Genomic DNA, 14,334 nt, shown 5'->3' with positions numbered 1-14,334 from the left:
TTACAAAATAAAAACTGCATATCTTATGTGTTCTGATATTCACCTAGACATCATGTCTTAGGATATTGTTTAACAATACTGCCCTTATTTGTGTTTGAGTCGTGTTGTTTACATGCATTATCTGTGGAGGTGAACCTAAGCCTCTAATCTGCTATTTCATGCTTTTATTTGTTGAAGTCCTATGTGTTCTTGCTTGTCGCCTTAGTATTTTCTCCTTTGAACCTTAGGGGGTCTATCTAGAACTGCCTATAGGTAGAGGTCCTAATTTTCTCCAGAACTATTAAGAAGGGACGGGTAACAGCATACATAGAGATCGTTAAGCAACACTAACTTTAATAACCGCTAAGGGGTGGGAATGGGTAGAATGGGATATGATGACTATGCGCTAATGTCACTTGTAGCCCCTCATTAAGGAGTGTTTACGGGGCATTGCATGGGATGATCTTGTAGGCTAACCAACCTAGGACCCCTCTTTCCTAAATCCCTTTTGATTAAAACTTTATTTTATATGTACACAACTTGTTCTAACCCTTTGTCTTATTACTTGAGTCATACAGCGTCCAACATGTTTATTCGCAATTATTTGTTTCAACTACTTATTTGTTAAAGGATTAATTCACAAGTATAAATTCTGTCGGGACCCACCATTGAGGACCGAGAGAGGTGACTAACACCTTCCCCTCAAGGTTATTTTGAGCCCTTACCCTAAATTTCTGGTAATGCAAACTAGTTCATGAGTTAATCGCTCTATGTGCCCTAACGCACCATAATCTGTTAGGTGGCGACTCTTCAAAATACCCAATTCCCAAAAGGAAATGAGTTATTACCCCCATGTAATGTAGAAACCCGGACTTCTCTCCGCGGAGGGAAAAAAGGGGGCGTGACACTAGTATCATAAACTATCACTTCCGTGACAATATCCACAAAAGAGCATACTTCAGTACTATTGGGCTGCTTTATTGATTTGCACACATGAAAGACCACTTTTTCATCACCAACCCGGAAGGTGAGCTCCCCTACTTCCATATCAACCAAGGCCTTCCCAGTTGCAAGGAAAGGTCTTCCCAATATGATCGGAACCTCATAATCGACCTCGATGTCCAAAATTACAAAGTTAGCAGGTAGAATAAATTTTTCCACACGAACAAGAACATCATCGATAATACCGAGCGGCCTCTTCATCGTTATATCCGCCATTTGCAACCTCATTGAAGTATCCCTCGATTTACCAATACCTATGGTTTTGAACACGGAGTAAGGCATCAAATTGATATTTGCACCCAAATCGCACAATCCCTTTGCAAAATCCGCGCTCCCAATGGTATACGGGATGGTGAAAGCACCAGGATCTTCAAGCTTTGGAGACATCGAGTGCACAATTGCACTTACTTGGTGAGTCATTTTGATGGTCTCACATTCCATGGATCTCTTTTTAGTCACCAAGTATTTCATGAACTTGGCGTAACCCGACATTTTCTCAAGAGCTTCCACCAAAGGAACTTTGATTGATAAGCTCTTTATCATGTTAATAAATTTCCTAAATTGGTTCTCATTCTTTTTCTTTGCAAGACTTTGAGGGTACGGTGGAGAAGGCCTTGGCAAGGGAGCCTTAGCCTTGGGCACTACCGTTTCTGGTTTTTCTATTACGTTTTCCCTAGACGGGTTCACGTCATCTTGAGTCTCCACCTCATTATCATTAATATCAATTCTCACTTCCGCATTCAAATTTTCGTCACCCACTTGATCATCAACTAAAGTATTATCATCATCTTGCACTTGGATCTCATAACTCACAATTTCCTTTTGCTTAGAGGTATTCATATCACCACCTCGACCGCTTCTAGTAATCATTGCCATTGCATGCCCGCTGTTGTTCCCACCCTTCTGGTTTACTACTGTATCACTAGGTAGAGCCCACTTAGGGCGAGTATTCAAAGATTGCAAAATCTGGCCAAGTTGAACCTCCAAATTGCGGATTGAAGTATTGTAGGATGCCAACAGGGCATCAGAGTTGGTGTTCTTCTTCATCATTTGTTCAAACATCATCTCGATCCTTCCCATCTCATTGTTTTACAAGCTAGGACCTTGGGATGGAAATGGAGGTGGGTTGTTTGGTTGTTGGTACATCGGAGGACTTTGAAAGTCTTGCCCCTGATTCCCTTGGTTGTCATTATTCCAACCCCCTTGATTGTTGTTTCCTCCCCAATTGTTGTTGTTGCCACTCCAATTGCCCTGGTTGTTCTGGTTGTCCCAATTTTGATTGTTGTTCCCCCAGTTGCTATTGCCTTTTTGGTTTTGATTCCCCCAATTTCCTTGGGATATCCACTGTTGTTGTTGGTAAGGAGCATTGCCCCTTTGGCCTTGGTAAATTGTTCACGTACTGCACTTCTTCATTTTTCTCATCACATCCTTCATCTTGATTGAAACCACCACTACCTTAGTCATATTGATCCAGACTACCTTGACTTTGTTGACCTCTTTATCGCCTCTTGTTGACCAACATGTTGACACCTTCCATAGCATTTACTTGTCTAGGAGCTTGAACTTGTTGCAATTGAGCTTTTGCCAACTGGTTCATTGTGGTAGTTAACTCTGCTATTGCCTAACCATGATCATGGAGCTCTTTGTACAAGTGGATAACAGTGGGGTCACCCTGTGGCACATTGGCTCGGCTTTGCCAAGCTAAGGAAGTATCTGCCATCTCATCCAATATCTCACACGCCTGATCATAAGGTGTGTTCATAAAATTTCCCCCTACTAGTTGGTTCACTACACACTGATTGGTCGTGTTAATGTCATGGTAGAATGTCTACTGAATCATTGCTTCGGTCATGTCATTGTTCGGACATTCTTTACCATTGTCTGATATCTCTCCCAGATCTCATGAAGTGGTTCATTAGGTTCCTGTTTGAAGGCCAAAATCTCATCTCTCAAAGTCGTCATATGCCCCTGAGAGAAACTTTGCTATAAATTTGTCCGCCAACTCATCCCATATAGTGATGGAATGGTTGGGAAGCCTTTCAAGACAGTCCAAAGCTTTCCCTCTAAGTGAGAAAGGGAACAATCTCAATCGAAGTGCATCCTCTGACACATTTGTTTGCTTGCTTCCCCAACAGGTATCCAGAAAGCCTTTAAGATATTTATAGCATTCTGATGGGGAGCACCTGTGAAATACCCTCGTTGCTCCAACAAAGTTAACATCACATTTATAAGTTGGAAATTGCCCGCCCGGATCCGGGGTGGGACAATTGCACTAGCATATCCTTCATTTGGAAGCACCCGAGGAGCCACTCTTGGAGGTGGTGGGGGAGGGTCTGGAACATTATCATTGGCCTGGCGGCCTCTCCTTTGAGCTTGAGGCACTATAGGTACCTCATCATTAATATTATCATCAACCTCCTCCCCCAGAATAGCATTTCCAAGAGGGTCATTATTCACCATTTTGTACCTGAATTGGCGACACACACAAATTAGTATCACAGAAGGAAAGAAAAACAATACACAAAACTATTTAGATAAATAGCCATAACCATTCGCTCCCCGACAACGGCGCCAAAAAGTGATCGGGTCCAACCCTACACCACTATAGAGTGGCAAGAGCGGTTGATGCAGTTTTTACCCGAGAAGGTCAGGATCGAATCCACATGGAACTAATATAATGTTTGGAGTTGGATTCCTATCTAATCTAGCAGTGTGTAGTGCTCTTGATTACAGTTCCAATCATTCTTGTTTGTTTGTTACTTCTAATTTTATACTAATGATGCATGAAATTAAGCTAAGTAGATATTTTTGTAGGGTTTTCTAAATGGGTAAAGAGGCACTAGGAAAGTGACTTACTCCTAGGTGAGTATCTAATAGGATTTATAACTTATGGCAATATTATTATAGTTGGGATCGTGATATAGCCAATGCACAAAGCTACTCACTCTACACCTCTCAGTAGTAAGAGTGACTTTTCCCTAATTGGCTTTCTCAAGCCCAATTGGGTGTTCAATTTGTGCAACCAATGTTGGCTCAATTCGGGTATCACTATCTCTAGGTTTAACTCTTTAATTGGGGCTATCAATCTCTTGAATACACCCTAATTCCTTGTTGGCCTGAATTTCCTAGACTTAAGCTCTCATTCTCAAGAAGAGCCTAAGTCAAAAAGACACAAATTAGTGTTTGCAACCACTAATTCAACATAGAAAGCATAAATCAGGCCAAATATCAATCACCCATAAATATTTAGGCCCTAAAATAAAAGACCAATTAAATACCCACACTAAGATTGAGCTACAACCCTAGCTAATGGGTTTAGCTACTCATAATTGAAGAAGAAATCATAGATTGAGATGAAGAATAATCCATAAATTGTAATTACAAGATAAGAGTCTAAGATCAATTGCTAATTAAGCTGCAAAATTACTCAAAATAGACAAAAGTCGGCGTTCACGTGCTCAGCTAACATAAGATAAACTAAAAATCTGAAAAAGTAGTATTTATACACAGCTAAATTTTTCAGACAAAAATGCCCCTGACGAAGGTACCACTAACAGCGAAAAATGGACCATTGCAGCGGTGAGGTTACCGCGGCCGCATACGGTCTTCTACTTTAGCTCAAGCTCCAGGCTCTCTGAATCCCTTCTCTGCGGACCGCGATAAATGGACCGTTGTCGCAGTGGAGGCACCATTGCCGCATAAAAGCACCCGGTCAGCGGTGACTTGAAAAGCCTCAAATATCATCTCTCTGAACCTCGCCACTGTGGACCACGATGAAAGGACCGTTGTCGCGGTAGGTCCTTCGCGTTCGTGGTGGATTTTCCACTACAGCGGTCAGTTGACTCAGCTCTTACTTGTGCAAGTTTCACTCCTTTTTGAGCTGGTTTTGACTTTTTGTCCCTTTTTGACCTAATACTGCAAGCAAGCACAATAAGTTAGCTTTTGGAATACTTGTACACACTTTTAATGCAAAACTCAAGCAAAAAGGGGCATAAAATAGACTAGAATCTCTAGTTATCAAACAACCTCATGAAGAGGCAAGCACAAGCGCACACTAACATTTATCCCGTAAATTTCTTCCCCTAAATACGACTCTCAAACCCTATATGGCTATATTGTGGATGGTGCTGTATGAGAGAAAGGATCCTCAATTTATAGAAGTCCAAACATTTTCCTACAAGAAAAAAGACTAGCCAAACATGGAAGAATTATAATTTCCTTCTATAAAAAGAAATCTCAATTATGGTAAATATATTGTCCTTTCCTTCAATAAATAGGAAAATCAAATATGGTAAGAAAATCAGGAAAATCCTTAACAATTCTCCCCCTTGGTATGAATTTTCTGATAAAATAAATTTGTTCCACCTTCTTCATATAGCCTTCAACATGTCACATCTCGAAATCTCCACCACAAAGTTTATCTCAACAAGAAGCACTCCAGTCAAATTTCTCAGACAAAAATCATGATTACCATTAAATAGGTTGCGGCTAGAACTACACCCACCAAGATGAACCTGTCTTGAACCTCGCTCTGATACCACTTGTTGTGTAGCCAATTTGTAGAACTTTTGTAACCCTCTTATTGTCATAGTGGAGCCTTTTGGATTTTTGTGATCACGTGGTTTTTACCTTCGATTTAAAGGGTTTTCCACGTTAAATTTTTTTTTTTGGCAATCCGCTAGGCCAACGCCTAGGGCTAGTTTTTTATTAATAAAAATCAAAGTACAAATTTGTCGTTGTCTTCTTACAATGAAGGAAATAAACTTTGCATTGTAATGTAACCTAATATCAAGAATGAGCGTAATACTCAAATTGATATCACATTATCCCTACTAAACTTTGTAATTGTAAAAACTAGCCCAATTGAGTCCATGTCCACGTTGTATCTCCAGTTCATAGCGTCCCTGTTCCGTCGTGAAATTAATTGTTTGTATATTTGTAGCCTCTTCTTGTATCAAATTACTTCCCAGTTCCATGCTTTGCGAATGTAGCCTCTTTCATGCATAACAGTAGTCATGTGTAAACATGGGTCTTTCGATTCGTTTTGATGCGAGCATGTGCTTCCTTTGACTGTTGTTTTAGCCACCACAAGCTTCCAATGAAGCATGCATGTATTAAAATAGAATTGTTCCAGTCACAAATTCTATTTAAAAATGCTACTACTTTCTTTAAAGGCATTTGTACATTGAAGCATGCGTTGAAGAGAGCACTGATCCAGCACTTTGTTTTATTGAAAATTCCCTTCAGTGGTATTATTTTAAAAATCCCCATGTGCATGCCTTCCTCTTCAATTGGATGCATTGGTCTTGCATTCCAAGATTGGGAGATGCTCTATGTATTAAAAAATGTACAATCTCCTCCACCCAATGTTAGCTTTTTAATGTTCCAAGAGGAAAGCACTAGCTTTTGTCCCATGTTTTCAAATATCCCCATCAATACAGTAATTTCAAAAGTGCTGAACATCCTTTTCAATAGCAGACACGCTTGTATGGATTTTGCTTCATACGAGTACTGTTCCTCGTGGATATTAATTTGCCTATTTTTAAATCCCTTCTATTGGAATGAATGCATAGCATTAATACCACCAATTGAAATTTCATTAAAAATAGACAAATTTGACCGTAACTTTTCCACTTGAGCACATTTTTTTTGCTCCAGTTATTTTTTGTTTTCCAGATTTTCTTGAAGAAATATGAGCTCCACTTTACAATGCCAATATTTTTATATTCCCAGATAGCCCCTGCAAAAAAGCAAACTTTGTTAGAATAAAAAAGTCCCTTATTTCCTATTCCCAAAGGCTATTGAATTCCCAAGGAAAATTGGGTCGTGTAGTGTACAATTTTAATCTCCATTCGTTCATTTTCCAAAATGCTCAATATCCAATTGACCCTCCAACACGTGAGACCATGAAACACCCATGCTTTGGCCCCTTCTTTTGACCAATTTAATAATCCAAGATGCCTCAAGTTACCCCATTTGATAGTCTTAAAAGAATTCTTGAGATTTGTAGCTTCACATGGCAATATTCGTGCATATGGGGGTGTGATATTTGCGTGCATTAAACAATACAAAAGCTTCCATTGTACTTTAGTGCCCATTCTTTCATTTCCCAAAGTGCAGTCGTAGATTATAGAATTTAAAAATTGTCTTGGCCTTTGTTTAGTGCCTAGCATTTCCTCCAAGTCACGCTTGATCCCCCATGCTTGTTGACCATCCAATGCCTTTATCGATTGATGTTGTGCTCGATGATAGGTGTGCTTTTGAGCTTTATCGTGTCTTATCTCTTTTGCATCGTACCAAGTAAAAGCTCGCCAAAATACGTATTGCTGCAACAACTGATCGTAATTGTTCTCTTCAATTTTTCCATTGCATTTGTCGAGCTTCTTTTTCAGTGTTCCAAACGTGCACCTAGCTGTTGAATTAACAATGACTCTTTCACTGATGCCTATGACCTTTTTTCAGACTGCCCTCTCCCATGTGACATTGTGCTTCATTATTAGATCCCTCCTTTATTTCTCTTCCTGTTGCATATCTGATATCTCCAAATTCATCTCTGAGAACTATCCCAATTGCACTCCTTCCAGGATTCCCTCTTGATGCCCCATCTGTATTGGCTTTAATCCAACCATTACTTGGCTACTCCCATAACACTTTTTCCCACCTCAACTTAGGAAAATAATTCTCTAAAGTATGCAGTAAGTCTTGCCATTTATGAGGTACGTAAATGCTTGGTTTCCTTATTTTCACTAGAGCTTGAATTGTGGATGAAACTTGATAAATTACCCTGTTGACAAATACAACATCCCCATATTTCAGTGAATTCCTCCTTTTCCATAGCTCCCAAACAATACACGCTGGCAGTGTTTGCATGATAGGCTTCAATCTAGGTACAACTGGTGTTGTCCAACACTTTGTAATTGCTTGTTGTAATGATAACCCTTCTAATGCAATTCCTACTCTCCTCAACAAGTAATTCCAAACACTCCTAGCTGCGTTGGATGTGAAGAACAAATGTATTAACGACTCCTCTTTAGGATCAGCACAACACCAACATTTAGATGGCATGGAGTATCCTATTTTACGCAAGAAATCATCAAGTTGCAGCTTGGCTTTCCATACCTTCCACAGGAAGAAGGATATCTTGAAAGGTAAGCCTTTGACTCATATCATCCTGTAAGCTAATCTTGGGTTGTCTCTTCTTCGCAGGTAATCCCATGTAGACTTCACTAAAAAATGACCTCTTGTTTCAAGCATCCAGAATGGTGTATCTAACTCTGCACATTCTTTTTGTGGTCTAATATTCTGCACAATGTGGTTTTCCAAATCTTCAGGTAGAGTGTGAAATAATTTTTCCAAATTCCACATACCATTTTCAACCAGATCATTGACATTGTGGATATCCTCATCAATACCAAACTCTGCAGGCACTTGGAAATATAAGGCTCCTAGCTCAGTCCAATTGTTGAACCAGAATTGAGCTGATCCTATTCTCGATTTCCAGTAGATTTGATGCTCAATCAAGTCCCTACATTCTAGCATTTTTCTCCACACGTTGGATCCACGCTTCCAAGTTACGATTACTGGATTTAGTTTCTTGCAGTACTTTTGACTAATAAATGCACTCCATAAACTAGGCTTTGTCCTGAAATTCCACCACAATTTGCAGAATAGTGCCTGGGATACATCATGTAGGGACCTGAAGCCTATGCCTCCCTCCTCATAAGGCATACAAAGGTTAGTCCACGATGACCAATGTCTAAAGTTGCCTCCCACATTGCTGCTCCAGAAGTGATAAATGCACTCCAATGTCTAAATTGGTGGATTAACTACTGACAACATATGAATTGGGATACTCTGCAAGACATTTGCGATCAATACAGCTCTGCCTCCTACAAAGAGGAGTTTGCCTTTCCACGACTGCAGTTTGTCCATGACCTTAGTGATTAATCCCTGGTAATAGTCACTCCTTCTTCTTGCATAAAAAATAGGGCAGCCAAGATAGGTCATAGGGAAACATTGTCTTCCTATACCTGTAATCATTTCAACCTTGTTAATCACCTCAATATTTGTTAATTGATGCAGGTATATGGCAGATTTGGCTTTGTTCACCAGTTGACCAGGTGATGATTCATAAGCTTGCAAAACCTCTATGACAAGTCTCAGTGAAGTTTCATCAGATGAGGAGAAAATGATTGTATCATCAGCGTATGAGAGATGATTTATTTTTGGGCTCCATTTTGGCATTCCAAATCCACATAAATATAGGTTAGTGTGTAGTGAATTCAATCCCCGAGACATTGCTTCTGCTGCTAGAATGAATAGGGTTGGTAACAAAGGGTCACCCTGCTTAACTTCCCCCGAAGATTTGAAGAAACCATTTAGCTGACCATTTATAATAATAGAGTACTAATTATTCCCAATCAAATCAAAGATCAATCCAATAAACGCTTTAGGAAATTCCATCTTCCTTAGCATTTTGGTCAGGAATAGGCATGATAGCCTATCGTAAGCTTTTGTCATGTCGAGCTTAATCACAACATTTGGGCCTGCTTTTGTTCTCAACCTGATATCTGTAATGATTTCTTGAGTTAATAGTACATTCTCAACTATACTTCTTCCCTTCACAAAACCTGCCTGTTCTTGTGAGATTAAGTTTGGTAAAAATTCAACCAACCTTTCATGAATAACCCTCGAGAAAATCTTGTTAACAAAGTTGCTGAGACTGATTGGTCTCATGTCTGCAAAGGTCATCACTTTTTTTTTCTTTGGTAATAAACCCAGGTTTGTGTGTGTTACACTTTTTGGCAATTGCTGACTGCAAAAGAAAGCCTTGACCATGCCGACTACATCTTCTTCAATGATTTCCCAGCATGTTTGGTAAAAGGCTCCAGTGAAACCATCTGGTCTGCCGGCTGAGTCCCCATTCAACCCCATAACTGCTCTCTTCACTTCTTCATTGGAAGGCAAAGCCATCAATCTCTCATGTTGATCGTTATCTACCATTGAAGGTACATTATTTAGAATATCAAAAGCATTAGGCACTGCACTCTCAGTAATTGATCCTTGTAGAACCTTACTACTTCTTCTGCTATTAAGTGATCTTCTTCAATCCAGTTACCAAGGCTATTCTGGATCCTTGATAATTTTTGTCTCTTCATTCTCCCATTAACCTGAGCATGGAAGAATTTAGTGTTTCTATCGCCATCTTTGAACCATAACACGCCAGGTTTTTGCCTCCAGAATTCTTCTTCTAATGCAAGATATTTAATCATTTCAGCTTGGACCTGTCGTAATCTTTGTCTGTTCATCTGTGTAGGATTGACATCAAATTGTCTTTCATGAACCAAGACCACCTCTTCAAGGCTTGCAATCTTTTGGAATATATCCCCATATGTAGCTCTGCTCCAGGTAGATAGTGCTTGCTTAAGCTTCTTTAACTTGTAGTTAAAAATGCAGAAAGGGTTAGCACTAAAATCAGCATTCCAATTCTCCTTTACTACCTCTTTGAAGGTTTCATGCTTGGTCCAAAAGTTTATAAATCTGAATGACTTCTTAATTGGAGGAGTTTCTATATCACATTTCAGCAGCATCGGGCAATGATCAGACCCAATTTTGGATAGGTGAGTTACCTCCAATCCAAGAAAGGTCTGTTGCAATTCATTATTGCCAAAACATCTATCCAATCTTTTAAAAATACAGTCCTCCTCTGATCTTCCATTCCACCATCTCCTTCCTTTAAATCCCAAATCTGTCAAGTTGCGGGTATTAATGCAGTGTCTAAAGTCATCTACTTCAAGTAGAGAAACTAGCAAGCCTCCATACTTCTCTTCCTTGCCCCATATCACATTAAAGTCGCCTCCAACTAGCCATAGTACTATCATATCTGATGACATTGCATACAAAGTATCCCATAGTTCAATTCTTTCAATGCGATCACATTTGGCATAAACTAGTGTAAGGATGAGCTCAACATGTGTTTCAGTGTGCATCAATCTCAAAGTCAGTTGTTGAGTCATGTTATATAGAATAGTAACCTCAAAAATTTCATCAATAAAAGCCAAAAACTTGTTTGACACATTCACCACAGCCTGTGCCAAACCAATTCTTGCTCTATACCTCTCCATTTTGTGAGACTGTTGCATAGGCTCAAGGATTCCTATGAACTCAAAGTGATGTTTTCTGTGCATTGTAATCAGCCTTTCAAATGCTTACATTGTATTTACTGACCTCACATTCCATATAATGGCATCCATTAACGGTTTTTGGGTTTGGACAGTGTTCTCCTTGTTTGTACCCTTCCTGTTGGGATAGATGGTTCTTTGACTTGTTTGTTTTTTCTCTTTGTTGCAGATTTAACCTGTTCAATGTGCCTAGGTGATAAATCTCCTTGCTTGGCAACATTGAGAAAGTTTTGGGTTGTTGACTCCTCATCCAGGTCCCTATTTGCTTGATTACTTTGGCCTTCAATTTTCTTAGTGTTAGCTGTAACCATTAGACAAGATTTTTCCTGTAGGATATTTATCTGTTTGTTACCAAAACTGCTGACATTTTGTTGATGTGCAGATTTTAATTTAACAGTACCCTGCTCTGCAGCTTGTGGATCTGGTTGTTGGTTTGTAGCATTTGCACTAACAATTGGCATTGCATTACTACAGCTTGGACCTTCTTGTCCTGCTTTGGTCTACTCAATATCACCAAGTGTTCCTCCTAGATCATCTACATTGCACAGCTCTGCATTTTTTAGGTTTAGGTCTTCCGCAGCTGCATTCTGTTTTTTAGAAGTTTGCTCTCCTTTGCTTTTCTCATTTACACTTGGATCATCTTCATTATTTGCATCCCCTCCTGTCTCATCATCACTTCCCATTCCATCTGGAATTTGACCCTCTCCTGGATCTTCTTCAGTCTGATTTAACCACAACTTGCTTTCTTTCCAATTAATTGTTTCACTACTTTTAAACATTTCAAAATTTGTGTCTTCCACCTGCTCATTGTCATTACTTGTCTGCTCTTCTTGCCTTGTCACTGCATGCACAGTATTTACCTTGACTGAAGTTTTGGCCATTGTCTCATTCATCCTAGTGTCTTGAGAGGGTATGTATTTACATGAGGTGTTGGTACCTACAACATTGTTAGCAAAAGCTGTTTGCACCCAAGCTGCTGTTGATTTCTCATTGTCTGCATTGATCTTTGTTGTTGGATTCCCATTTGTAGTAGGAATAAATGCTGGAGCTTTGTAGTTCAGTTTATTAGCTTCAGTATTTGATGATTGTCTCCTAGCTGAAATAGGAGAAGTTATCTTTTGTACTAGCTGCTTGGTCGATACATGAACTTCCTTCTCCTCTGAATCAATCGCCACAATTGATGTTGAATTATTGTGTTGTATATCACTGTGGCCTGTTGTTTTTTGAACTTCCTCTACAACTTCCAGTTGGTTATCTTCATTTAACTCACCATTTTCAATTTCTAACACTGTAAATTTGTTGGTTGATTGTATTTGTTTTTCTACAGCAGCATTGTTAACACGAACTATTTCTTTCCCTTATGCAGTATTACCTTCAATTTGTTTGTCATTGTTTAGTCCCCTATTGTCGCGTACTTCCTTCCATTGAGGGCCTATATTACCAACTACCTTGCCACTAGTAAGGACCATCAAAGGAGCATCATGTTTTGCATGTTTTTTGTTTTCTTGTTGCACATTTTCAACATTTTCTTGTTGCTGGGCAGTTTTGGTTTCCCTTAGCTCAGGATTAATTCTCCAACATTCCATCCTATCATGTCCTTGTAATTTGCATTCTTTGCAATACTTAGGTAGGTAGTCATAGTTAATGGTTACCCATTCAGTTCTTACCTCTCCATTTGTCTCATTGAGAATGTCCATACGAACTTTCTTTGGGAGATTAGCTAGCAGGTCCACCAGCACTTTCACACGAGCACAGCTAGGTCTTGTTTTCTGTACAGTGGCCAAATCCAATTGAAGGGGTTTACCTACAGCTGAAGCTAAAGATAATATGTATTCCCTGACAAAGTATGTTGGCAGCAGATTAGGGAATGATATCCAGGCCATAACCTTAGGTGTCTCTTCTCCAACTTTGAATTTTGCATCATAAATCAGTGTTCTCAATTGATATTCATCCCCATGCTTATCCTTAACATAGTACACACCTTTTGACGAGAAATCTACATAATCTTGCCATAGTGTAAATAGTATCAAAATGTGTCTATCACGTAGATATCCTATGTTGCATTCAGCTTTGATACCACATTGTAATGGGATGATTCGACGTATTTCATTGATATCTGGCCATCCGTATGAAAATTTGCACACCAATTCCTGTTGCAATCCCTCAATGGGGTTCATACGTTCTACTTCTGATTCCGTAAAACAGACTGTTGGTTGTCCTTGAAAGTATTGAGCTTGTCTAGGAGCTATTGGATCCACCTGTACTCTTTCTTGTGTAGTTGAAGTACTGGCCATGGGTTTGACTGCCTTTGCGTAGTCCATTGGTTTTGGAACATTAGCAGACATCGTACATGGCTGTGTGATGTTGGGGGCTGGTTGGGGTTGTGGCCCATCGATTGAAGGTAGCTAGCCACTGGCCATTGTGGCCATGGCAGCACTGCGTCAAATTGAAGTGGACTTCCCAGGAAAATCGTGTTTCTTCAAAGATCTTGAAGTAGCATTGATCCACCAGTTTAGTACAAAGTATTTCTCTTGCACCAGTTACAATGTATAACTGTCTTTGACGATAAAAGCTGCAGATTATACTAATTCGATACTACAGCAGCTCTAAAAAATTTTGTAATACCTGTTGTTGATTTTGGCTTCAAATCTGTTAATCGCGATTAAAACAAAGGGTCCAAAATTTGTTCTTCAACACTCTTCAGTTACCAGAAATAAGTTGAGTCTGGCAATTCGATGTTACAGTGTTTTTGAGAAGTGATTTAAAAGCTGTTAATGATTTTAACCTCAAACCTGATAATTCCGGTTAAAAACAAAGCTTCCAAGTTAATCTTCAAAACTTCAACTTCACGTCAAAAGCAGAAACATGAAGGCTTGCAATCGCGATGCTACAGTAACTCGCAAGATAAAATTAAAGATCTGATGCGATTGGTTAAAGTGTTTAGGAAGAAATCAAATGGGGATTGATCACAACGAGAAAGGTGTTCTTTTGGTAATAATATTGTGATCATAACTTGCCGGAATCTGAAAGTATGGCCGATGAATAGTGACGGAATCACTATTCATGGTCTTCTTCCTAGAGAGAAGGCAGAGAATTTTTATTGTTTCTTCCACGTTTAAATTTGGTGTTCTTTATCTTTTTTATTTTCGATTTTGCCTCTTCTTGATATAAC

The 14,334-nt window shown here is 39.3% G+C and overlaps 2 protein-coding genes across 2 annotated transcripts; both read right to left on the bottom strand.

The window, feature by feature from the left end:
- Positions 1 to 789: 789 nt before the first annotated feature.
- On the bottom strand, positions 790 to 2,061 carry LOC138890591 (uncharacterized). Its single transcript, XM_070173989.1, has one exon. It carries the CDS (start codon positions 2,059 to 2,061, stop codon positions 790 to 792), a length of 1,272 nt encoding a protein of 423 aa, XP_070030090.1.
- Positions 2,062 to 9,998: 7,937 nt separating this feature from the next.
- Positions 9,999 to 11,168, bottom strand: LOC104230633 (uncharacterized). Its single transcript, XM_009783492.2, has one exon. It carries the CDS (start codon positions 11,166 to 11,168, stop codon positions 9,999 to 10,001), a length of 1,170 nt encoding a protein of 389 aa, XP_009781794.2.
- Positions 11,169 to 14,334: the final 3,166 nt, after the last annotated feature.

The sequence above is a fragment of the Nicotiana sylvestris genome, chromosome 1 (genome assembly GCF_000393655.2).
Source record: "Nicotiana sylvestris chromosome 1, ASM39365v2, whole genome shotgun sequence".
Lineage (NCBI taxonomy): Eukaryota > Viridiplantae > Streptophyta > Magnoliopsida > Solanales > Solanaceae > Nicotiana > Nicotiana sylvestris.
This window is presented reverse-complemented; position numbering and strand designations above follow the sequence as displayed.